Here is a 27,282-nt window from a genome sequence, read left to right as displayed (position 1 = left end):
CAATTCATACAGTCTCAGATGGTATCAGTCAGCTTCCAAGAGCACTGTGACAGATCTCTAAACATCTATCCCTAATTCGTAATTCATGACAATGGAAAATGAGTGCCTGTATGGGAATTTCTATTGAAGAAAATACCAATCTATTTGAAAAAGACAATACAGAAACTGGCTGGGACAGACATGCAGACTAGTTTGTTAGTTATGGTATCTAAGCTTGATTGTTCAACCTTTGAAAGGTGAATATTAATTTACATGAAGGGACTTTGTATCCACAGGGATCATCTGTTGGAGAAAGCAGTGGGTCCAAACCTTATTTCATGCAGATGTGCCTGGAGAAAAGAGAACCCTGTAACTTTCAAGGAGACGTACTGGAGGGTAAAGAGTTTCTGGAACCTACACCATCCTCTCAGCCTTGCTGAACAGGCGTAGATAGAGATGTTCTCTCCTAGAGAGGTCTGCTGCAAAAGGCTGTGGCTGTTAGTACACAGAGGATTTAATCTTTTAGTGTCTCAGTTTCCCTATATGTAAAATAAGTATTAGAATAAATAATAATAATGATCCCACCTTCCCAGAATTCAGGGAAGACTGATGAGTCACCTAGATTCTCCCACATACTTGTCCCAAGGTTTAGTTAACATTTGTAAATTTTATAATTACTCAGATCTTTAAATTTAATTTTGATTTGAAATGTTAAGTAGATATTTTGGGTGAAATTTGAATGAATATCTAAAGGAAAAATTGTATTTACTGTTAAATGTTATTACTGTTGAAGGAAAACTCACTGCTCTTTTGCTCAATGGCAAACTTCTGTTTCTGTCACTAAACTTTTCCATTAAACTTTAGCTCATGCTGTCGGGGAAAAAAGTTAAAGATATTTGTCTGCTTATTTTTTATCTACAAAATATTAAACATATCAAATCTGGTATTTCCAGGTTGAACATACAGAGAAATGCCATTGAGTTGAGTGTAAGATCTCACTTTGCTCAGCTAATTAGAAATTTGAGTATTTTCTGTCTTGGAAATCTTTATGGATGGTTGAAGAACTGGTGGGATGAGTGGGAGGTAATTGCATGTGTGGGGACAGTGGGTGGAGTGCAGTCCCTGCATGAGTAAGGAGGCTACTTTGTGTAGAAGGTGATGTTTGTGGGGTGATTGGTGACTATGTGGAGCGGGGAGGGCACTGTTAGGGATGCTGTGTGTGTGCAACGAGTGAGAGGTGATTGTGTGTAGAGCAGTGGTTTTCAAACTAGGGCCGCCGCTTGTTCAGGGAAAGCCCCTGGTGGGCTGGGCTGGTTTGTTTACCTGCCACTTCCGCAGGTTTGGCCGATCGCGGCTCCCACTGGCCGTGGTTTGCTGGTCCAGGCCAATGGGGGCTGCAGGAAGGGCGGCCAGCACATCCCTCGGCCCGCACCACTTCCCGCAGCCCCCATTGGCCTGGAGTGGTGAACCGCGGCCAGTGGGAGCCGCGATCAGCCAAACCTGCAGACGCAGCAGGTAAACAAACCGGCCCAGCCCGCCAGGGGCTTTCCCTGAACCAGGGGCGGCCCTAGTTTGAGAACCAATGGTGTAGAGTACTGTGGAAACTTGTTCTCGGGGTTGTCTGTGTGGGTGTATATGGGTGGTGGGTGATCAGTGGGAAGTGACAGTGTACAGGTAAGGTAGGGGGGTAGAGTAGTGACTGTGTGGGTTGCTGTACGTGTATGTATGGAATGCTGTGGGGGATACTGTCTGCATGTGAGGTACTGTCTATGGGAAAGTATTTGTGTGCAGTGGCATACTAATATAATAATAAAATGATACTGATATTTCATATAGTACTTTTCATCAATAGATCTCAAAGCACTTTACAAAGGAGGCAAGGGGAACTGACTGTGTAGCATGCTACATGTGGGGAACTGTGCTGGGTGCTGTCTCTGTGAATGGTTTGTAAGCGGTGCCATCTCTGTGTTTGGGAGGTAGTGATGGATGGGGTGCTGTGTATGTGTGGAGGCCGTTGTGAGAAATTCTCTCTGTGTAGATTGCTTTGTGTGTGGAGTGCTGTGAGAAGTTGGGGTGTGTTGTAGGGTGCTATGAAAGGGTGAAGTGCTCTCTGTGTGCAGGGTAGCCCAGAGGTCTTGTCTGTGTGGCGAGTAATGTGCAGTTGCTCTTTGTGGGGGGTGCTCTGTGTGGGTGTTGTGAAGGGATGGATTGGTGGGTGGGGTTGCTCTCTGTGTGGGTGGTGTGAGGGGTGCTGAGTAGCCTGCTCACTATGTGTAGTGCTCTGTGTGGAGGTGCTGTGAAGGGGTGGCGTGCTGCTGCCTGTGTGTGGGCGGTCTATGTGGGATGCTGTCTGTGTTTGAGGTGATGTGAAGAGGTAGTGTGCTCTCTGTGCAGGGTGCTATATGCATGGGGGTGCTGTAAAGGGATGAGATCATAGAATCATAGAAGATTAGGGTTGGAAAAGACCTCAGGGGGTCATCTTGTCCAACCCCCTGCTCAAAGCAGGACCAACACCAACTAAATCATCCCAGCCAGGACTTTGTCAAGCCGGGCCTTAAAAACCTCCAAGGATGGAGATTCCACCACCACTCTAGGTAACCCATTGCAGTGCTTCACCACTCTCCTAGTGAAATGGTTTCCCCTAATACTATGCTGTCTGTACCAGGTGTTTTCTGTGTTGAGGCTGGTCTACGGGTGCTTTGACGGGGTGGGGTCCCCTCTGCAAGGGTGCTGTAAAGGGGTGAGGTGCTGCCTGTGTGGGGTTGGTCTGGGGGTGCTGTGAAAGGGTGGCCGGGGTGTTGTCTGCGTGTGGGTGCTGTGACGGGGTGGGGTGCTCTGTGTGGCATGCTCAGTGTGGGATGCTATGAAGGGGAGAGGTACTGTCTGTGTGGTGGGGTGGTCTGAGGGGATGTGAAGGGGTGAGATGCTGTCTGTCCAGGGCTCTATCTGTAGGGGTGCTGGGAAAGAGTGAGGTACCGTTAAGGGCTGGGGTGCTCTCTGTTTGGGGGCGCTCTGAGGGTGCTGTGAAGGAGTGGGGTGCTCTGTGTGGGGGTGCGGTGAAGGATGGGGTGCTGTCTGTGTGCGGCACTCTCTGCACGGGATAGTGTGAAGGGACGGGAGGCTCTCTGTGCGTGGGGCACTGAGAAGGGGGGCGCTGTCTGTGTGGATGCTCTGGGCCAGCGAGCGCTCGGCGGCGGGCACGCAGAGGGCCGCCCCTCTCCCCCGCTAGGCCCCGGCGGGATGTGGGAGGCCGGACGGAGCCGCGCTGGTTGCCGTGGTGACCGGAAAGCCCGTGCTCCCCCCGCCCTCCCTCCGCTCGTCGCCGCCGCCGCCACTCGCAAACATGGCAGCGGCCGCTCGGCGGCTCCGGGCCGCGGCTTTGGTGGGGGAAGGTCACAGGTGAGAAGGGGCCAGAGAGACGGCGGCATTTCCCTCCCCCGGCCACCGCCTTCCGGGCCTGTCAGCCCCACGCTCGGACCGCTCAGCCGGCCGGGGGCGGGACCTTCCCCGCCGAGCTCCTCGCGGCCGCTGGGACTAGGGGACAGAGCGGCCGGCGGGAGGGGCCCGAGAAGGCGCAGCCCCCTGGGACGGAGCCGGGCACTGGTCCGGGTGGAGGGGGCCGCCTGGGCCGGCGGGGCGGGGATGCGGCAGGAGAGGGGAGGGGGCTGGGGCTGGGGCTGGTATAGGGCCGGAGGGAGGGGAAGCTCTGCCCGCCCGCGAGTGCCCGAGTGCGCTCGCAGGCGCGTCCGGGGCCGCGGAGTCACTCCCTTCCCCCCCGTCCCAGGGCTGAGTGAGGCGGGACCCCCACGCCCCATCATGTGGAAACTCAACAAGAGCAGCAAAGTTCTCCTGGATGATTCTCCCGAGGAGGAAGAGACCCGGCTCCGAGACCCGCAGCCAGCAGCCAGCGCCGCCGCCGCGCAGGTAACCGGAGCGGGGACTCGGTTGATAACAAGAGTGCCCAGCATCGCGGCACCCCCGTGCGCTCTGTGGGACCCACTGCCCCCGCTCACTTGTCTGTACTCACTGGGTGGTGAGGCTTGGCGTGACTCGGGAACGACGGGGCATTTGTAGAGGGGGTATAAATTGCTGCTGTTTGTTGGGATTCTCGGATTCCCTCCTTAAAAACGGTCCTCTTGCAGTGGTGGGACCTGCCGCCCTTCATTCCCACGACTTGATACTACACAGGGCACTTTCTTTTTCCCACCCCCAAGCACAGGCACTGCAACTAGTCCATTGAACACAACAAACAAATGATCCCCAAAGGCATAATCCCCATTAAATATAAAGGGGGGGGGGATTTAGGTTATGGCTGGCGTGTTTTTATACTTAAAGAGAGGCAGCTGTTGCTATTATTAAAGTAGACGCAATGTTGTTTGAAGACTTTTCCCTGTTAGATATCCCTCAACACACAAAAGATTGCATAAATACTACAAAGATACATTTACAAGCTGGAGTAAAGGTTCTGTTTGGGTAAGGGAGAGATATTAGTCAAATGTCAAACAGAACAACTAAAATAGTTACTGATTCCATTAGTAATTGTGAGTCTAATGGCTTACCACTATTATTAGTTTTGATAAATTCTTTTTTGCAAGTGCCTTGTAATTACAGCATTTGATTGAAGTTTAATTTTACTGGATGGGGTGTGCCAGCACAGGAGTATTCCAAGCTAATCATTCAATAACTCTTGATGACTTACCATGGGTGTGTAGTTAGAAATTCTTTACCCAGTCTATGTTATATATTAGTACAGTAATTATAGAGAAGTCTGTAAATCAATATAAGCTATAATTGCTTGTTTGTTGAAATCAAAACAGCTTTGATGATTGTAGTAAAATATTCAATGTAGTGTAAAACATTTGTTTAGTTAACAAGGATTTCCTTTGTTTAAACCTTTTATTATATGAGAATGAGAAAATGAATTGTCAGAGTATATAGCTAAGGCTGTTTTGGATGAATCTATTTTAATTGTAATGAACTATCTGGATAGAACATCACTCAAAACAAAGATGCTTTATTTTTACAACTCACTATTTAGGTAAGTGTCTTAAGGAGGATGTATAACATAAGGAAATAAGGTTGTACAACCAATTAGATTGGAGTTGATATGGTTTAGGGCCTGATCATGCACCATTGAGATAAATGCATTTTGCCACTAATTTCTGTAGGAACAGGATCAAGCTTCTAACATACCGCTGTGGAGTTGCTTCTGCTTCTGCTATGAATTCTTCTTGAGAGTGATTCAGTCCTCATCCCCTAATAATGTCTACCTTCTCACTGCACAGCCTGGCTAATCATGCTGTACATAGCATAAATATTTAGCCCTGATCAAAGAGTTAGTTCAACAAGAACTAGGAGCCAAGATCTCTTCCATTATCAGTCTTGTGGCCCAGCCACTGGACCATATATTCAGATATTTGTTTGCATGCTTGTAAGTAAATGAGAGAGCTCAGTATTGTTTCTTGGCGTAGACTTACTTTTCATAATGACAAAATAGATCCCCTTAATGTGATCATTATTCCTTTTCCTTAAATGTACATTTTCTTTCGCTAATCTACTTTCTTAAGAGAGAATCAATTTTTTCAGGTTGTGTGACAAGAACATTTCAATCTCACTTTGAATTTGTGATATATTGTCTTCCCCATGCATTAAAATCAGATATCTATATTTTTATAAGTCAAGTCTAATAGGATTTTCAAAGGCTTCTGCATACAATTTACATAATTAGTGTTAAAACATTTATAACTATTATAGTTTCTTACTTTAAAAAATAATATGAAATAACATCTATATTGTTGTAGATAGAACTGGTCAGAACATTTTAGACCAAATGAAATCTTGTAAAAATATGCTTTTTGTTGAAGCTGAAACATTTTGCAAATATGTATCTGTTTTGAAAAAGTATTTTGGAGAGGGAGCTCAAGCTCTCACCCTATAGCCTGGTGGTTAGGCCACTAGCTTGGGATGTGGGAGATTGGGATTCAGAGTTCTTATTCTGCTTGCTTCAGAGTGATCTGAAACTGCTTTGAATCATCCAGAGCAGGGTCTTGAATCTGGGTCTCCTACACTGCTGGTTAGTGCCCTAACTGCCATACTATAGCAGCTAAGAGGTATGATCTCCTGTTTGCTTGGACGTACACACATTTTCTTTGCTAACCTCTTGATTACATATGCAGGGAGTCTGGTGGGTGCAGTTAGACGGCTGGCCTAAGCCATCTTCCATGCTGCCACAGTCATGCTGCAGTTTTATCCTGCTATCTTGAGCAGAGCTAGTATGTGTGCTTGAATTGGGAATCATAGCTTCTAGCTGCTGTGTAGACATACCCTTAACAGACACCAACCTAACCTTATCTTCCCAAGTCAAAAAGCTTAGGTTTTGATCAGAAAATGGATATTTTGACACCATTTTCATGAAAATGTTGAAAAGATTTTCACTCCAATGCAATTTCAAAAGTTTCCTAAAACAGAATCATCATCCTTGAGCTAACTGAAGATGGAAGTGCCTGCATAACAAAGGTGGGTTGGGTTGTTGACGCTGTTTAAAAACTTTCCCGAGAGTGAAAAGACAGACAAACTCTGAAAGATTAGTCAGACAATAAATTTGACTTCATGTACTTTTTACTAGACAATTCTTCCTTAAATCACAAAAATGACTTTAATTATGTGTATAAACCCTTTTGCCCACAAAATGTACTTTGGTGGTTAAAGTAAGAATTAATACATGAGTAGATTTTAATACAACTAAAGAGCCCAAGTATTTAGTAAAATCTAATGTACTCTCCTTAACTTGCTCTTTCTACTATGTTTTCAAAGAGCTCTTCAACTTTGCATCATGAGTATAAATTTACTTTGTAAGATACTCATTGTGATTCAAGTTGTAGTCAATTGTATGTACTTGAAAATATGTTTCTTTTGTACTTTTGTAGGACTTAATGCGTTGGCATTCATATTGAGTAAGTGCTCATTGACTAAAGGTCTTATGTATGTTATATACTATACTTTTAAAAATATTAATCAAATGAAACTTTAAGATGACAGTGATGTGTCAATATGATATGCAACTCTAATATATGAGATGTTGTTGACTGTTTTAGTAAGATAGTTGATTACATATTATCGGCGGGAGGGAGAATTGAACTAAATTTTCATTTTTAAATTAAAGGAAGAAAATAAAGACAAAATGAAATACTGGATTTCCTCTTCCTTGACGTGTTCTCATTTGATCTTAATTTCTATTATATTCAAATAGAAAGAAATGCAGAGACATGTTTCATGTTAATTACAGTTTAGACCTGTTCACTGAACATTTCAAAGCTGGGCTCTACAGAAATTTAGTTATCTTTTTAATTAATGTGTTTAAAAGTCTTTGGTACAGTTTTGACACAAGCTTTCATTTTAAATTAATAAAACTCGCATAGGCCCTTAAGGAGTGGATAAGAAATTAGTAAAGCTTTCAGATGTATATTAGTGAAATAAATCAAATAAGGGCAATGACATCAGTTTTTGATGTTAAGGATCAAAAAATAGTAAAGCTCCATGAACAGTTTGGCTAAGTTGACTGATTTGGAGAATGAGGTCTTTGTCTTTTTGCTTCAGAGAAGAGAGTCTGCTAACAGGCACATTCTGATTTAGACTGTAAGCCAGTCATACTTCTACTTTAATTTCATTCTTGGTTCTTCATTTAGAGATTTGGGGTACTCTACTAAAAGTCAGGAATGGACTAAAGTATTAGTATTTCAATTTTGTTTATAATTAAATCTAATTATTTTTGTTAAAAAGTGAAAGCAGTAAATGTTAATCCAACTAACTTCTCCCCTTCACTTTCCATTTTCTCAAATTATGTCGCTTTCAACGTTGCCTCATTCCTGTCTTTGCAATTCCATCCTGGGTCTCCTCCATTCTAGCTTCAGTCTTCTCCACTTCAGCAAAACTTCTCTTGACAAGTTCTTCCTGGCCAAAATTGAAGTAGTCTATTCCATCCTTATCATTCTTGAACTCTACTGGTTTTGACTTTGTCAGTTGTACACATTTTCTTGAAACATTATTTTTCCTTGGCTTTCATGACTGTCCTTTCATGGTTCTCCTCGTACTTCTCCGATCCCTCCTTCGGCAATTCTTTAAGTAAGTCCTCCTTCTTTCTCCAACTCTCCATAAAGGTCCCACAGAGCTCTTTTTCTGTCCCTTTCTCTCCTCCTTTTACATTGTCTTATTTGCTCACATTGTTTCTATTACCATCTTTACATTGATGACTTGTAGGTCAGGAGAAGAGAGGTAGATCAGTCTACTTCAGTCCAATCCTGCTTATTATTCTTTCTCTTTGAAATCACTGCAAAATAACTCTTTCTTTATCCCCAAACCTCTACTTCCTGCTTTCTCCCACAGTAGCCAACACCACCGTCCTTACTGTCACCTGTTGTATTTGACTTCTTCCTTTCTTTACACTGCACAGTTCGTCTATGTCCAAATCTTGTTGCTTCTTACTCAGTAACATCTCTAAACTCTGCCTTTTTCTTTCTGCCCAGACAACAGAAACTCTTCTGCAGGCCCTTATCTCCCATCCTGATTACTGTAACCACCCGCTCTATGGCCTCCCTAATTATGGCCTCCCTAATGCCTACATTGCTCCTCTCTAGTCCATAAAAATCACAGCTATTGACAATGAGGCCATATCTACACTACAAAGTTTTGCTGACACCAGTTATGTTGGCAGAGTTAGTGCTTGTGCACATTGGTTGTGCACAGGCATACTTGGCTCCTTTCGTTGGCATTGTGCATACCCACGAGGAGTGCTGTGTTGATGCAGAGTGTGGTGTACCATGGACAGGTATCCCAGTGTGCAACCTGCCACCATTCAGTGCAATGTCTTTTGAATAGTTTTGGCAATGCATGGTGGGACAGAACTGAGTCACACAGGGGTGACTGGGAGCAACGGGTCAACTTCCTATAATGCAGTGTTCTTCATTCCATAATATCTCTGTCCCATAATTTTTGTGCCTATTTTCAAATTCCCACGAATCTGTGTAAGACTTGTCGCTGCCTGCTGTATCTGGCAGAAGCATGTAGCCTGCACAGCTCTGCACTATTGTCATGAGCATTGCAAGCACAGGATGTACGCTTCTCTGGTATATGCAGAGCTTCAAGAAGAACCGCAGGGAACATGATGGCAGTTGTTGTTGTTCCTGGCAGTTGTTTTGCTGTGGGACATGGTGAGAATTATTTCAAGGTTATTGATGGCGTTCACTGAGCAGCTGCTTCTGGGCCCAAGAAACGAGCACTGACTGGTGGGATCTCATCATAGTGCAGGTTTTGGATGATGAGTAGTGGCTGCAGAACTTTCGGATGCTCAAGGCCACATTCCTGGATCAGTGTACTGAGCTCACCCCAGCTATCCAGTGCAGGGACACCAAACTGAGAGCTGCACTGATGGTAGAGAAGTGAGTAGCGATCACACTAGGGAAACTTCCAATGCCAGATTACTGCTGGTTCATGGAAAGTCATTTTGGAGTGGGCAAATCCACCGTGAGGGCCATTAATTGTCTCCTGCTACTCAGGACTGAGATTCTCAGCAATGTGCAGGATGTAGTGGATGGCTTTGTATCTATGGGGTTCCTGAACTGTGGTGGAGCAGTTGATAGCATGCACATCCTTTTTTTGGCCCCAGAGCACCTTTCCACGGAGTACCTCAACAGAATGGGCTACTTCTTCATAGTTGTGCAGGTGTTGGTGGCTCACTGCATGTTTCACTGACATTAGTGTTGACTGGTGAGGGAATGTGCATGATGCTCACATCTTTAACAACACAGGCCTGTTCAGAAAGCTACAAGCAGGGACCTTCTTTCACAACCTGCAGATTACCACTGGCAATGTTCGAATGCCGATAGCGATCCTGCGGGGTCCAGCCTACTCCTCACTCTTCTGGCTCATGAAGCTGTACACCGTCCATTTCAACAGGACTGAGGAAAGATTCAACTACTGGTTCAGCAGGTGCAGAATGACAATTGAATGTGCTTTTGGTAGATTGAAAGGACACTGGTGTTGTTTACTCACCAGATTGGATCTCAGTGCGAGAAATATCCCACTGATTATAGCTGCCTGTTGTGTCTTGCTTAATATCTATGAAGCAAAGGGGGAAAAATTGCTGCAGGGTTGGAGGGCAGAGATGGAGTGACTGTCGGCTGTGTTTGAACAGCCAGACACAAGGGCTATTAGAAGAACTTAGCGCAGAGCTATACTCAGGGAGACTTTGAAGGAGAGCTTTAAAAGAAAGCCACATTAATGTGCTGCAGTGTACTGTGCTCAACCTGGCTTAACAGTTTGGGGGCCTGTTAGGAACTGTTTGATGCTAGATGCACATCTGTGCATATATCACTGACAGTGGATCTATTAATATTGGGGTGCTTGCTGTGTGTTGACTGCATTGTTTGGCATTAATCCTATGGGTTGTGAGTGTACAAGACCACTACTTTCACTGCAAGCAGGCTTTATATACCATGTGTTGTAAACCAACAACAATGAATAACTTTCAAAACAAGAATTTTATTTACTTACAAAAAACAGCTCCAAAAATACCTGAAGAACTTACAAGTAAACACATTTAAATTGAACCTTAATTAATGAAAAGAGGAAGGAACACTGATGTCCACTATGGCTACACATACATCAACTGTGGTTCTCACAGATCAGTATATGCGAAGCTGTGAGTGCTGAAGCCATGTGGAATGCTGAGGTGGCATGTAGGGAGGTAGTGTGCTGCAGTTCTTCACAGACTGCAATGGGAGTCGAGCCCAGGATTATTGAACCTGAATGTCTACAAGAGTCTGCAGCATCTGAGTTTGCTGATGGAGAAGCTCCATTATGTCCCGGTGCATCTCACTCTCTTCCTCCTGTGCCCCACATCCCCCTTATCTGGGTCAGTCATTCCACTGGTGTGGATGGGGTACCCCTCAAGGCCACAATGGCCACAGCTGGCTTCCCCTGCTTCATTACATTAAGTTCAAGGCCCCTCATAACTCTGCTTTTGTCTCTCGTCATGTCATTTAGTGTGCCACTTCTGCTCTGCTCCCAGGCATGCCAACTTTGTCAGCTTTTCACAAATATTTCTGTGGCTTCTTCCACGCTGGCCTTTATGCATGGAATGCTCTATTAACAGATCCATAAAGCCACTATCCTCTTCTCCTTCAGTTCTCTCCTCAAGATTCACCTCCTCTATCCTGCCCATAAGAAATCAGCTAATTAATGTCTTTCTATATGTTTGTACAGTGCATATTGTTTGGGGCCTCTTGGTACTATTGTAATACATATAAAATAATAACTTAGAGGAAGTAAATTAAAATACCCAATTTCTGAAAGAGAATTAAGCTTTTCCATCTAAGTTAAACTTTTAATCAATTGAGGATTCGGTAGAAGATGATGGTTTAAAATAAAAAATGAAGTTAGTAATGGAGTAAAAACCTTTTGCCAATAATTTGCACACTCAAGTTACAGATTCACTTATGGAGACTAATTAAACAAAACTAGTGCATGAATTCTGCAGCAAATAAATAGTGTCTGATCTTCTCATCCTTACTTAGATAAAACTCCCAAAGAGTTCAGTGGGAGCTTTGCCTGACAAAGGACTACAGTATTAGGTCTAGTATAGAAGTACAGTACAGATAGGCCTATGTTAACATCAAAATTGGTACTAAAAGCAACATACCAAACAAAACAGTGGATTTGATAATAAATCTTCAAAATAGTGTGTTCAGCTTCAGCATTTGAAAATGTCTTTTCAGATGCTAAACTGGCTCATGTTGCCAGAACTGATGGGGGAGAGCTTTTGAGTTTTCAGATGGAGTGTTTGTCTTGTCAGAATGCCTCTGGGCACTTATAAATATATGCGTCAAATGCTGTGTTCTTTCCAAATGGTGTGACTGCATTCTCAGCATTGGAGGGCTTATTTTCTGGATCAGGAGGCATGTAACAAATATGCACTTTACTGTGTGGGTGAGATGTCACCTTTTAGGTAGAGCGTGGCTAAAAAATTTTGATGGAACAGCGTTCCCTCAGAAAATGTTGTTTGGTAAAATCAAAATGTTTCAGAATTTCCATTCCATAAAATATTTTAATATTTTTACTTTTTATCCTGATTTGAAATGTCAGAATTTCCAGCATCATGCACATTCCTTTTTCTGACCAGCAATATTTTTAGTTTTGTATGGTTCAATGGTGTTCCTTTTTAAAAAACATCTATAATGAGAAAAGTCTAAATAACATGATCTTTTGATCCTAACTCCACGTGAGAAGGTTCAGGTGGCTTAGTATAGAGGTACACAAAATAATGGGAAGAATTAAAATATGTAATAAAAAGATAAGAGGGGTAGCCGTGTTAGTCTGGAACTGTAAAAGTGGCAAGGAGTCCTGTGGCTCCAATACGTCTGTTAGTCTATAAGGTGCCACAGGACTCTTTGCCTCTTTTAATAAAAAGAAACTCCTCATATTGATGGAAAAAGTCTGTCAACTGAAATCACAACCAATTTTGGCATTCAGGTAGAACTTTCACAATATTTCACATAAAGTATTAAACCTATGGAATTAGTGCGCAAATAAAGGCATTTAAACAAATAGTTTAAAAGAATTTGAGACTTCTAGATGCTTTTGTTAAGAAAGAGTGAGCCAAAGAACTCAGCAACCAAGCAGAAAAATGCAGAAGAGATATCCTTAAAGCAATTGTATATGCCAATTCAGTAGTTCTCAACTTGTGGTCCATGAAGCATTTTCTGGTCACAACATGCTGGTCCTCTCTCTTCTTTGCATCTGCTAAACAGCATTTGAAAAGTTTAAAATACGTTAAATACTTACTACAGTTAATATTCTTGCATGTGTAATGACAGTAAAGTACACAATTGTGAATGGGAAAGGAGGTGGTTCATGCAATCTGGAATGAAAGAGATGGTGGTCCATGAAACTCACTCTATTAAAATGTGGTCCACATATGAAAGAGTTTGTGAGCGTCTGTGCTTGATCACCTTTTCCCCTCCGACAGTCTTTTGCTGTTTTTCCTCACAGTAAGGTCGTAAAGTGATCCTTGAAGATGAAACACCAATCTCATTGTCAGCAATGAAACAATACCAGTAATGTGACGGTCTGGGGATTGGAAGATGTTTGTAGTTATGTTGTCCAGTGCTGTGTTGTCCTGTGTATGTGCACACTGATGTATTGCATGAGTGGTGGAGGTGGAGAATGGAAATGCAGAAAATTATTATTTAAACTCTTGGTCTAATAATACTTTCACATATCTATTGTCTTTCATCCAAAAATCTAGAACACTTCACAAAGGTAGACAAGTATTAATTCCATTTGATAGATGTAGAAAACTGAAATACAGATATGCTGAGTGTCTTGCATAAGAACACACAGTAAGCAAGTGGAAGAGTCAGGAATTGAGCTCTTGTATCCTTACTCTGTCTTCTTTTCTAACTTCAAGCAAACAATGCTGCCTCCCATTCAAAGATGAAAACATGTAAGGCAAAAATGACATGGAAACACAATGTAACTTAAGACAATGTGAATATGATCAGAAGTGGCAACAAACAGATATACTGGGGCTCTGCTACTTGAGCGTCATCTGCATCAGAGAATTTCTGCAAAAATTGTCCATCAGTGCTGACAGACGTTTTTGTAAAAATTCCATACAGTAAACAAGGTTTTCATAACTAGATCAAGGTAAGACTTTGATTACTGCTTTTCGGGCTGGTAGAGATCTAACTGTGATGACTTTCCATAGGCCAGTCTTCTGAACATAAATAGTCACATTTAAACATGGTTTTAAAACATGCTTATTACCCAATTGCTTTACAGTAGTTTCTTTTATGCTCTGTATGGACAGAAAAAAAAAGTTGGTTTAATCTAGATATTTACCTGTGGAAAAAACACATTTGTGGGCAGAATAAAGCATGTTACAACATGTTTTATTCACAATTACGATTAAAGATGGTGTATTTTGGTAGTGTAGATATGTTTTAGGTTTGATCATGAATAGCTTTGGGGGTGAAAAAGAATTTTTTTTTGTATAAGAAAACAATGGTTGACCCCCTAATGCGTATCTTGAATCTGCTCTTCCTCTGAAGTAATTTAGTTAATATTTTTCATCAGTGATAGTCATAGGTAAGTCTAAAGTTGTATAGTCTGTCCAAATGGATTTTAGCTGCTTTGCTGTGAAAATAGGCAAATGAATCTCACAAAATGAAGCCTAAAATCTTGGCAATCTTATAATTAGACCACCTGTTCTAGTTCCCATCCACTGGAGGTTAGCAGAAGGATCTTTGATTTATGACTTTTCGAAAGGCTGGCACCTTACAATGCAGCACCTTTAGTAGTCAACATTGGATATACATCCAAATCATTGCATTGCACTTGAACATGTAGCCTTATGTCCTAGAGGTAAAAGAATTATGGCTGAGTAATATTGATACACACAGACCTTCTTAATATCTTCTTCTGAAATGTGCAGATCTAGTTTTTCTAACATCTGTATGGTCAGTCATGTGACAGTGCTCATCTCCAACCCAAGTTAATTTTATTTCAGGAAGTTGTTGTAACATTAAATGAAATATGTCACTAAAGCTTTTACAACGTCCGTTCTTTCTGTGTTCATTTAAACGTGATCGCTCATCTTCTAATGTTGATTTGACCTCTTAGTTTCATGACTGTAAATATGTATACCTGCCTGCACTGTCCCTTTTTCCAGATATATTCATGCACAGCGAACAAAATGGTGCATAATGTCAATGTCACTCGGTTACCTCTTGTTGCTTCCTTCGTACCTGAAGCTGTATACATTTACCATTGCCTTTTGTCTTTGAAGCCAACTCTTAATCCAGACAAGAGGAAATTTTGCCTTAATAATATATTTAGCCCTCTGTATCTTTTTTGATGCTATACCAAAGCCACCTTGAACTCTAGTAAACTATCTACTACTTTGCAACAGCTCTGGTTGTCACTTCTTTGAAGAAGTTAATCAGGTGGCATGACCACCTCTTCTAAATCTGTGATGACTGTCTCTGATCAGCCTATATCGTTGGTTTACTGTTTGATCTGTAATCCATGACTCGGGAATCTTTCCAACTATAGAGGCTAATTTGCAAGCTTGTAGTTTCCTGGGTGATTTTCAGATCCCTTTTTCTATGCATATTTTCAGGCATGGAGGAAGGCTGGGAATATTCTTTGCTATTTTCCCTGAGAAATTAAATATCTCAAGTTTTTAACCTAGCCTACACTTGTAATCACCACAGTGTAGACATTTTAAAATTACAGTGCCTAATTCCTTGATCAATTGTGGGGGGAATAATTAAGACAGGTGATCAGGAGAGCAACAATTTACATTTAAAGTATTTACAGTAAAAGTGATCGTTACCCAAATCCGTTTTACAGATTATTTCTTTTTGCTATAAATTGTATACTTTGTTCATGCTTTTGATTTTTGACATCCAGACGTATAGTATGAGGTTGACGCACTGATTGGAAATAATTAATAATTTGCCATTTATGTAGTAGGGCAGCTCTTGTCCTGTATGCCCCCCTTTTGATACATTCTTTGTGTTTAACCAGGTTTCTCAGCTTAGATTTATTATTAAAGTGAATGATCAAAAGAGGCTAGTTTATTACTTAACCACAAGAGAAACTGAGGAAAAGTAGATCAACAGTATAATCTTTATACAAAAAAGTTTGTAGCTTATTGAGTTAATCCCTTGAGTACTTTATGGTTTGCAGTATGTCCAACAAAAGGACACTTGTGTTTCCTTGTGGAAACATTGTGTGTACTGACATTCTATTGCCAAACCTGGAAAGTTGCTTTTAAGTTGTTGATCACAGTTTACCAAATGCATGGAACATTAGCATTTAGTTACTTGTTCAGCAACAGAAGACTGTAGCCCTACGAGTTCAACATGTAAGTGAAAAGAAATAGTGTAATATTGTACATTATCCAAACCTAAATTACAGTGAATAATTCTGAAATAATTAGAACATCAAAAATTATTATATAGGAAAAATTGGCATGGTAAAGGAAACTGAGCATGAAAGATGCAGGTAGAGAAATTCTAGAATAAAACCTTTTTTTTAAAAAAAAACAAAAAACCCTTCTAATCCCTTCCCACCTATAATAATAGGAGAAATAAATATATACTATTATTTATCAATCATAAAAGCATTTAGTAATGTGTGGTGCTGAAAGAAAAAAAGCAGGGAACGTAGTTTCATTAATAGTAATAATTATCATCTTGAAATCACTGTGTTCAAAATATATATTTATAAAGATATAATAAGTGTGGAGGGAAATGTTTAACTGGCTTTTTCCTCTTCCTCTTGGTATGATGGACTGTGTTTACTGGCTGCCACCAACTGGTTCTTTGCTCTATAGACAATGAAAGAGGTGGCTGAAACTGGTAGCTCTGCTGATCAGATGCAAGGTGCTCTGTGGGTCCCCCATTTCCTCCTTTTATTTTTTTCACTTTTCACCAAAATGAGTAGGTTTCTCCCCATTGATGCTTAGAGCATTCTCAGAAATTTTGAATTGATTGGATGCAGCATTACATCTAAACCTCAAAAAAGAGATGTGCCATCAAGTAGAGCGTATGGCCTTGTAAACTGGGCCAACTCTTTTAGAGCTGACAAAGGAGTGAGGTGAAAATGGGGGGACTTTATTTTTAATATAGCTCCTTTTCAAAGCCTCAACATTTTTAAAAATAAAATTATTAACCATTTAATAATACTCAGAATTTGTATAACACTTTTTTCATCATTAAAGTACTGTAAGGTACTCTTTAATCCTTTCAACTCCCATCTGTAGTAGTATTCTCCCATTTTAAAGATAGCTAACCAAAATGCAGAGGTTAACTGATTTTCCAAAAGCCCCAGCAAGTAATGTTTTAGTTCTTTCTGATCCCAGGAGGTCCTGACGTTATCCTGTACTCTAACAACTAGGTCTGCTACTGCTGTGGAGATCTCCTGTAGAGATCACTATACTTATCTCCAAAATGCAGCTTTCTCTGGGATATAACAGCCAGTGTAATGGTTCCAGAAACACTACACCACATTTAGGGACAGGAACTGAAGTAGGAGAATATAGCCCATAGTGGGGAATTTGGGTAAGAAGAATAAAATTTGGGCAGGATGTTAAGGAAGACATGCATAGAGTCTCTAGTTAGCACAAGTGATTAGGATCTTTGTCTCATTCTGAAGACAGTACCTGTGGCAGCATGGTATACTTGTGGCCCAGTAGGATAATAGTTTTAGCTCTGAGTTGAAGAGAAATGTGCTACCACTTCCTGCAGTACTTTGGTTTTCCTTGGAAGCCTTTAGTCTATATAATGAGCAAGCTTGACCCATTGAGCAGGCTTTATCTTGCTTAACTTGTGAGAACTAGTAAAATTACATCCAAGGAAAAAAATAGCTCTATACATGAGATAGTAATGTATAAAACATGGTCATCGAAATGAGGCTTCAAATATAGATCAAAACAACATCAATAGAATGTTGAGGTAAAGATAATCCCTGGTGGAAGTTTATTTCTTTACTTTTATATATTGCGACGGTTTGGCTATTTATAACTTTTGACACACAACTTGGCATTGATCTGAATGAGGTTTTGTTTACATCTTTCATTTTTCATTAAGTTTTATAAACATTTGAGTTGTATATCATATCTTCATAATAAGTTACCATTGAGATGAGCTGAGTAAAATAAAGACATCATGAATATTCTGAAACAAGTATTCCATATTGTTCAGCTATAACTGACTGTAGTATTTCCTTCCCCCCCCCCCCCCCCCGAAGAATAAGGACCAGTTTCTTCATGATGAAGTTACATCTTCTGTGTCACAACTTGCAACAAAGGTAAGTATTTGTTCCTTCGGTAACGAAACTTGTTTCATGTTATGCATTTTTCTGTTAATGCATGTTAGGAAAATCCTTATTTCTTTTCTGCCCCCTGAGTTGAGCTTTTATTCGCTATGGCTTTGTACTAATTCTTTCTTTATTTTTTTAAGAAAAATATTTTTAACCTCTATTCAAGTCTTTTACTAATTTTTTCTCCAGTGTTGGAGTACTATTAAAATAAAATAAAATAAAAAAAGCAAGGAACCAAAGGAATAACTGAAGTAGAGGGCTAAGAAAATTTTCAAAGGGTACGTATAACAAGCTATAAAAGATAAAAAGTAAAATGGATGTTTCTTAACTATAGTATAGGTACAGTTTTCCAAGTTTGACTCTCCCTCTGACCACAAGTGGTTTGGGACTCTGTTTTTCGTCTTAAGCAAAAGCAAATTAAACCAATTTCTGCAGCCAGTAAAATGTATGTCTTTAAACCTCCCCAGAACATACGCTCTTAAAAATGCATGAGTTGAAGGTTAAAGGATCAGAAGTTGAGCTTAATTATTGCAAGTAAGAACTTGTTTTGAAATTCCAAATGAATTGAGCAAAGTGATTGAACTATAGTTTAATTAGTGTAAAAGGATACTTTCTATTAATAATGTATGAAAGTCATTTCTTTGCCTCATCTTTGTTAGATCAGTGGTTTTCAAACCATGGGTTGCAACCTAAAACTGGGTCGCAGAATGGAAGGGACTGGGTCGCAGCGGCTTTGGTCAGCACTGCCGACCGGGCCATTAAAAGTCCCGTCAGTGGTGCTACCTGGCTAAGGAAGGCTAGTCCCTACCTGTTCCGATACTGCGCTCTACCCTAGAAGCAGCCAGCAGCAGGTCCAGCTCCGCAATGGGAGCTGTGGGGGATGGTGCCTGAGGGCGGGAGTCACGCGGAGCCACTTGTGTACCTCCGCCTAGGAGCTGAACCTGCTACTGTGCTTCTGGGGCACAGCGCAGTCCGCAGTGCCAGGACAGGCAAGACCCCTGCCTCTGCACCTCCGCTGCGCTGCTGACCAGGAGCTGGCCGAGGTAAGCCCACACCCCAACTCAGTGCCTCTGCCCCAGCCCTGAGCCCCCCCAAACCTGGAGCCCCTTCCTGCACCCCAAACCCCTCATCCCCAGCCACACCCCATAGCCTGCACCCCCAGTTCAGAGCCGTGACCACCTCCCACACCGCAAACCCCTCATCCCCAGCTCTGTTGGGTCGTGGGCATCAACAATTTTCTTCAACTGGGTCGCAAGAAAAAAATGTTTTTTACTGAAATTATAAGTTCAAAGTGTACTATAATTTTCCTGGTTTTTTTTTAACTTCATATAAAATATGCTACTAGAAAAAATTGACTCCTTGTATCACAGAGAGGTTTTAATGGATTTCAGGTCAGATATTGGAAATTCAAAACAATGAAAAATAATTCTTTAAAATTGTTTCTGTTTTGGGACTTTTTATAGACTTTCTTAATCATTTGTAAAGACTTGTAACCCTTGTTTTGGTTTCAAGGAAACATTTCACCAGCTAAATCAGTGAGTTGTCATTATCATACAAACTTTTGTTAAACCGATATATTAGAGAAATCTTTTGGCAACCCTGCCTTTTCCCTTAACTGCCTTTTTCTCCAATTGTTAGTGTCTGCGGAATCATTTCAGTTCTTTATTTGGGTAATCTAAACTTTTTAAAAATGTGATGCAGTGAGGTTCTTTGGAATATTTAATCTTTGATAAAGAGTTAAAGAATTTCGCATGTTGGGAGGCCATTCATGTACTTCATGGCTATAGCGGAATCCCTGTACTGAATCAATATAACTAAGGACAGTAAAGCACAGCTGGAAGTTTTGTGTGGTTGGAGAGGGAATTTGGTGATTCCCACTGTGACTAACAGACCAGTTTTGGAAAAGATGGAGTGGACTGGTTTGTGGGGAAGTAAGTAAGTCACTTTTTACCATGTGTATTGGAAATTGCAGCACATCCAGGTGGATACGAAGTCAGCCTAGGCTGGAGCTCCAGCCACTCAAACCACAGAGTAGAGCGGCTTTTTGTCAGCAGCTGAGTCCAGAAACAATGTTTTTCTTGTCTTTTGGTATTTGGGGGCAAGTTCCAGATTGGAGAAGAGATTTATTTTATATTATATTTAAATTCATCCCTGCAATAAAGCCTAATGTATTTATTATAGACAGTGGAGTTAGCAACACTTGTAGTTAAGGTTGCCTGACACCTTCCATTATAATACCCTGTTTTCAGTTGCTTATAACTTTGCCAAACTTCAACCATTTGGAGCAAAAATTTCAACGTCAGGTATCTGTATCAGGCTGAATTTTTGTGGAAACATTTCTGTGGAAACAGTCCACTCATTTCTCAGATCATAGTTAGTAGAAAATACGTTATTTTGCCCAGGTGAAAAAAATTCTTACAACTCTTTGCTGAAAAGCCCTAGTGCATCTATGCGTTGGGGAATGGGCCTGGAATTTGGCAAAGGGATTGACTTAGTGTCAGAAGTGTGCCTTAAGCTATTCCAGTGAAAATATGGCCAAATTGGGTCAAGTTATGAACCTCTGAAAAACTCAGTTCACAAATAAGTAGAGGCGTGTTAAGAGTTTGGCAGTTAAATTCTCTGAAGATTCCGTCTGCACAGAATATTCTCCATCCTATGACCGAGCAAGACTTTTCTCCAGTTGTTACTCTTGAAAGCCAGGGACTGCTGTGGCACCAGAACTGAGAGCAGGGAGACCCTCTCTTGTTTTCTCAAAGCTCCCCGCACTTAGAGTCTATGTAATCAGGCGGAAGAGGAAAATGTCTGGGTGGTTTACAGTCAGATTTATAACCAGTGTTTACTTTAAAAAGGAATTAATTTTTTGTAGTAAACCCAACAACCCCAACATATTTTACTCTCCTATTTTGACACCTTATTTGTCTTCATCTGCTTCACACCTTATTCTGTATATTTTAATGACTGCCATCCTACCGTCAGTTACATTTACAAATTGTCTCTCATTTTTATTTTTGTTTAATTTAATTTAAATTTTTTAGTGGAGGTTCATCATGTACTCAATGTGTCAGACTTCTAGGTTGTGTTTTTCAGTTGCCTTTTTAACCACTGTCAGAATTCCTGCTCTGTTTCCTTTTAACTGTGACTCATTCTCATAGCTTCCATTTCTTCATGCCCATTCTGGCCCTCTGGCACAGTTTTAATGATGAATTATGTACCTTTGGCAGTAAAATTAACTTAAAAGGGACTCTTCAGTGATGATTTACTCCTTCGCAGAAGGATGTTGTTATGTTGTGTCATTTCTTGCTTATTGGCTAACAAAGGTGCCTGCTTAGTATAGAAATCTAGCATAGTATGCATTGTCATACTACATTGAGTAAATATTCGTATAGTTGTGGAAAGCTGTTATTTATTTCTGATAGTGCTCACCAAGTGGGCTTTCTAAATGCATAAGGAGGACAGCCCCTCATCTGAGAATCTTATAATCTAAGGGAAAACAGTAGACCCAAATAAGTAGACAGAGGTCTGAGGAAAAGGAATAATAGAAAGCAATCTATATGCAATTTATATAGAAGTCAACTTGAATCATTATAGTCAACATAACAGAAGGTATTTCAAAAAGGACTTGAAGGAGGACAGAATAGGGAGGGGCCTGTGGATGAGTTCAGGGAGATTGTATTGTGCAGAGGATGCTGTAAGAAAGAGGGCACAGAAGACTGTGAGAATCTAACAGATAAGTGATGAGGTTGGAAACATTGGCAGAGTGGAGGAAACGCAACTATGGAGCAGCAGATTGCCTCCTGTTGTGGAAGTGAGTGTGCAAGCTTCCACTTTCAGCTATGCCAATTAAAGGCAGCTTTTTCACGGTACAGAAAGTAGAGTACTGCTGGAGCTGGGGTTTTGGCCAGCTGAAGTGGAGGAATTTGCTCTGAGGGCTTCAGATCCTTAGAAACCTGTAAAGAGAAGATGGTTTCCCTGATGCTAGTTGGTTGACTTGTAATGATTAGTCCTACTGATCTTGAACAGTACAGGAGGAGGACTGTGTGGGACACTTCATTACAGCAGGCCAGTCCTTTAATCACCTAAAATGGCAGATAGGGTAGGAAAGGGGGAGTCTTGCAGTGGCTGGCTTTTCTCTGAAGGGAACACTCCTTGCTTTTATGAGTCCAGCCAACATAGGTCAGACCTTCACATACCTCTAGTTCTATTGGTGAGTATTGGACTTCAAAGGGATGCTCCTTCATTAGTTTCTGCTTTGTTCTATGAGAACAGTTGACTGCAATCTGCAAGATGGATCCTGGCCTCTGATGGGTCCACTTTAAAGTTACCTTTCTAAAAGGCTAATGTCACAGGCAAATATAGTCTTTAATAGTATTCTATATTCTTGTCAGACAAGAGATTTTAGTTGAATTATAGCTTTGTTAAATTACATCTCTTTAATTTTAAAGGTCAGTGTTTGAATATATAACTGAGTTTGGGATAACGATACCAATAAGCTGTGGAAATTAGATTGTTTCCTGTTCATCAGAGATGTGAAACAACACTCAAAGAGATTAGGGATCTACAAATCATCTAATTACCCTTACAATGGATGTTTTTTTCTAAATACTTTATGGAAAAGAGACTTCTAGAGATGGGAATACCCACTCCTGACCTTTACATTGACAGTGGAGACTTGCAAACTAACTATGAACTCATTGGTCATAACTTCGTAGGTAAGGTTGAGTGAGAATTTTTCTGTTTAACTGAAGCTTTAAACCTTTATTTTGTAAAAATGTCATTACAATGACAAAAAATTAACAAAGTAAATTTTTACTACTATGACTTTTTCATGGTGGTTTGAAAATTGGGTTTCTACAGAGAAAATTATAAGGTTTGCAAAATGACCTTTTTAAATTTTTTACTGGATGTCTTACCTCTTTTCCGACACCCGTTGGAAATCTAAATACTTTAGGGTTTGTGCTTTTCTTCATGTGCTGCTCTTCATGTTCTGGTTAATACAATATCAGTTATATGTTAGGTAATCTGGGTCATGATTTTTCACTTTCTCTCCGTAACTGAAAAGAAATGCACCAAGTCAAACCTATCAGATTTATCAGTAGGCTTGGAAGGATTAGTTTTTTATTGGTAAATGTCGATTTCACAGTATACACACAAACTTACTAAAAAATATTTCCAGCAATGGTCATTGAAATTTACAGATAGACAAAGTAAGAAAAATGCTGCTTTAGAAATGGTTTGATTTAAGAGTATTTAATTTGTGTTTTTGACATGTGATATTGACAGTTTGTATTTTAAAGCTTTATAAAATTCTTAACTTTTTGAATCTCATCATCTATGGTCATTACATCATTGTTGTCTGATCCCTCCCATAATTTCCCCCACTGTGAAAATGTCAATTGATAAAAATAGTGTAAAAAAAAAAAAGCTTAAAATAAACATTAATATTATCCATCAAAATTGCAACCAAAAGAAATCAAATTCTACCAAGCCTTTTTATCAGTAACAACATAACATGATACGCCTAGGGAGGTGGGGTAGACAGTGACACTCCCCTACTAAATACCCCAGTAGTTTAGGGGAAGGTTTGAAAGAGGAGTTCATGAGTTTAAATCTCATGTGTACTACTGGGGTTTATATTAGGACTGGCGGGAAAACAAATTTCTGTATAACAAAAAATGCTGATGTTTTGACATTTGTTGTCCTCCCTCATTGGAGGAATGAGACCTTCAGAATGTTGGGCTTGTTTTTGTTTTGTTTTTTTTTGTGGAAAATCATGAGAGCAACTCACTGCAGAATAGTCAATAGCTGAATAGTTGGAGCACTCACCTGGGATGTGGGAGATGCAGATTAAAGTCGCTGCTCTGAATCAGACAGGTGAGATGCGTGTCTTGGCTATTCTGGAGGGATCTCTTTGTCTCAGACCAGACATTCCAGCCTCGACCTGAGAAACCTTTCCAACAAAATTTTAGTTGAAACCAAAACGTTTCCACAAAATATTTTGGTTTTGATTGGCAAAATGTTTCCTAAATTTTTTTTTGACCAGCTATAGCTTTTATTCCCATGCACTTAACTGCTTGAGAAAGCAGTCATGTATGAGCTGCCTACCTATTCTAGAAATAAATTATAATGGTTACCTCAGGTTACTGCAGGTGAAGAACCCAGAACTTTAATGTGATAGACTCAAATCCTAGCTATCCAGCTGCAGTTGAATACATTTTGTTGTTCTGACTCTAACTGCTAAACCACACTCTTCTCCTGGTACTGAACTAAGAATTTCTGATCTTCAGTATACTACTGTTGTCTAGAAAATAGATGTATACACTGGGAGAGTGTGCATAAAATCATACGCTAGTGGCTGAACTAAGTAGAGACAAGCAATTATTCTTGTAGGTCAAATGGTAGATTTCTGGTCTGAATGTTCAAATCCAGCTGTTGACCTATGTGAAGGGATGTTATGGCTGTATGTGACAAATGTTGTTTACAAAGTTTTTTTCTTTTTAAAAACAACTGATTTTATTTAATTCGCACAATGAGAAAACACCCTGTAACACACACTTGTAGTTTTAAGAACTATTATGTGTAAATTGACACATTAGAATGCAGGTGTTTTCACATTTCAGTCATTTGTCAATTCCCCCTCTAATCTCCCTGATCCTGGGGAACTATCTGCTAAGGTTCATCAACCCTGTGCATGTGTATGAATGAATGTGTGTCTTATGTATAAAACACTAAGAAATAAACATACACTATCTTCATTTAGTGACAGTTAAGGTTGCATTGGGACACAACCTGTGAGCTCAAAACCTGAAAACCATGGAAATAATGTGATAGGCAAAAAACCTTGTAAATTCCTTGTATTTCTACTTCCAAGAGATATGAAGCAATATGTGTTCCAACTTAGTAATACTCTGATGGTAGTGCACCATTCTAACAATGATCTCAGCAAAGTTAAGGCAGAATAACTTTCCAAATGAATGTGTGATAGTCAATGTGTTGATACAATTATGAATCATATTTATTACAATAATGTCTAGGGTTCAATTGAGAACAGGCTTCCATAGTAATAGGCACTGTACAGATACAGAACAAGAGACAGTCCTGCCCCAAAGCACTTACAATGTAAATAGAAAAGTCATACATAGGGTAGGAGAAAAGGATAGAACTTTCAAGCAGAATACACAATGAGTTGGTTGCAAATGTCATGTTAGTTCCACAACTTTTTGGTTTGTTATTTCAGTGCTTTCAGTGAGGTTATGTTAGGAAGGAATTAGCTAGACAGAGAGACAGTGGAAAGGTGAGGAGGAAGAGCATGATGGAAGAGTGGGAAGGGCTTGGAGAAAACAGTCAGCACGGTGGGGAGAATGACCAACACTGGGGAGAGAGCATCTGTGCAACAGCATTTGAGGTCACTGTTAAGGTTCTGCGCTACAGTGCGAGTTTGAGGAAGTTGAAGTACACGTTTTTTTGGTTTCTGTTGGAGGTGGAAATGAAGGCCTTTTGGAGGGTTGGGGAATTTTACTGAACGAGATGTGAATTTTGCTGAGCGAGACAATGTGAAAATGGCAAGGAACACAAGAGACTTTACCGTTAACTTATTTCCATGCTTTTCAGGTTTTGAGTTGGTGAGATGTGTCCTGATTCAAATTTAACTGTCATTAAATGAAGTTTGTGTGTGTGTGTGTGTGTGCGTGAAACTTTTTAATCCTAATGGTTTTTAGGGATTCCTCTTTTACTCACGCTATTATTATTAATTTGTATTATCATAGCACCTAGGAACCCTAGTGATGGACCAGGACCCCATTTTGATAGATTCATAGAATCATAGAATATCAGGGTTGGAAGGGACCTCAGGAGGTCATCTAGTCCAATCCCCTGCTCAAAGCAGGACCAATCCCCAATTTTTGCCCCAGATCTCTAAATGGCTCTTTCAGGGATTGAACTCACAACCCTGGGTTTAGCAGGCCCATTCTCAAACCACTGAGCTATCCCTCCCCCTAAACACACAAGAAAAAGACTCTCCCTGCTCCAAAAAGCTTACAAAGCCAAGACAAGAAAGAAACAGATGGATACAGACATTCCTATTGGAGGGAGGTACAAGGAAACTATAAGACACTGTTGGTGAGCATGATAGGCTGTGGTCTCAGTGCACCCGCAGCCTAACTGTTGTCAAGTCTTTTGTAGGCATCATGGCAAAGGAGAGTTTTGAGGAGGGTTTTTTAAGGAGAATCATGAGTTAGTATTGCAGATATTTACTGGGAATAGGGTTGCCACCCAGACAGTCCAGTTTTTGGCTTCTGTGTCCAGGTGCCATTTAGAGTTGCCAGGTACTCAGTTTTAAATAGCATTCGAACCAAAAGTCTGGTTACCATGGGGTGGCTGGGAGGCACGGGGTCATTAACCCATGCCAGCCCCAGCTCAGCTGGGGCTGCCTCTTGCCTGAAGGCAGGCTCCTTGAGACGATCCAGTGGGGTGGGGAGAGAAGAGTGAGCAATGGGGATGAGACCTTGGTGGGGAAGGCAGAGCATGGGCGGGGCTTTCGGGGAATAGGGTGAGAAGGGTGGAGTCTGGGGAAGAGGCAGGGTGGGGCCTTGGGGTAGGGCTCAGGGGTCCAGTTACCAGCAATTAGAAAGGTGGCAGTCCTAACCGGGAGCTCCTCCCAAGTATGAGGGGCAGTAAGGGGGAAAGTACGAATATGCTTCCAGGAAATTTAACAAGTGGGTAATAGAGGCTGAGATCATGGCCCAATTGTAGGTGAGGGCTGAATTCTTTATAACAAATGAGAGATGGTAGGTAGGGAAGAGTCTTGCAAATGAGAACAAACATCTTATGCTTGATGTGATAGTGAGTGTTGGAGTGGGAGTGGACTCTGGCAAAGAGAGAGGTGACATGGTGAAAGCAATGGGCTAGGGAAATGATCTTTGCAGAAGTATTCAAAATGGACATGAGCCTGGCAAGGTTGTATGCGTGAAGGATGAGAGAAGGATGTTGCAGTAATTGAGATGTAAATGGTGAGAGCTTGAATGAGAGTTTTAGTTTTGTGCATAGGAAAGGATATATCTTACAGATGATTAGCACATAAGAACGTCCATACTGGGTCAGACCAATGGTCCATCTAGCCCATATCCTGTCTTCCAACAGTGATCAATGTCTGGTGCTTCAAAGGGAATGAACAGAACAGTCAATCATTGAGTAGTTCATCCCCTGTTATCCACTTCCCTCTTCTGGCAGTTAGAGGCTAGGGACACCTAGACCATAGGGTTGTATCCCTGACTATCTCTATTAATAGCCATTCATGGACCTATCCTCCAAGAACTTACCTAATTCTTTTTTAACACAATTATATTTTTGGCCTTCACAGCATCCCCTGGCAATGAGTTCCACAGGTTGACTGTGTATTGTGTGACAAAGTACTTCCTTTTGTTT

The 27,282-nt window shown here is 40.9% G+C and overlaps 1 protein-coding gene across 1 annotated transcript in view; it reads left to right on the top strand.

Moving 5' to 3' along the window:
- Nucleotides 1–3,196: 3,196 nt before the first annotated feature.
- LOC102938031 (testis development related protein) overlaps nt 3,197–27,282 on the top strand; it is a 37,268-nt gene continuing 13,182 nt past the window's right edge. The window contains 4 exon segments of the mRNA XM_037894177.2: nt 3,197–3,312; nt 3,315–3,378; nt 3,764–3,903; nt 17,791–17,850. Of these exon segments, the coding sequence (XP_037750105.2) occupies nt 3,220–3,312; nt 3,315–3,378; nt 3,764–3,903; nt 17,791–17,850 (357 nt within the window). The 5' untranslated portion in view covers nt 3,197–3,219.

The sequence above is a fragment of the Chelonia mydas genome, chromosome 3, assembly GCF_015237465.2.
Source record: "Chelonia mydas isolate rCheMyd1 chromosome 3, rCheMyd1.pri.v2, whole genome shotgun sequence".
Taxonomy (NCBI): domain Eukaryota; kingdom Metazoa; phylum Chordata; order Testudines; family Cheloniidae; genus Chelonia; species Chelonia mydas.
The sequence above is the reverse complement of the archived record's forward strand: the minus strand, read 5'-3'. Positions and strand labels throughout refer to the sequence as shown.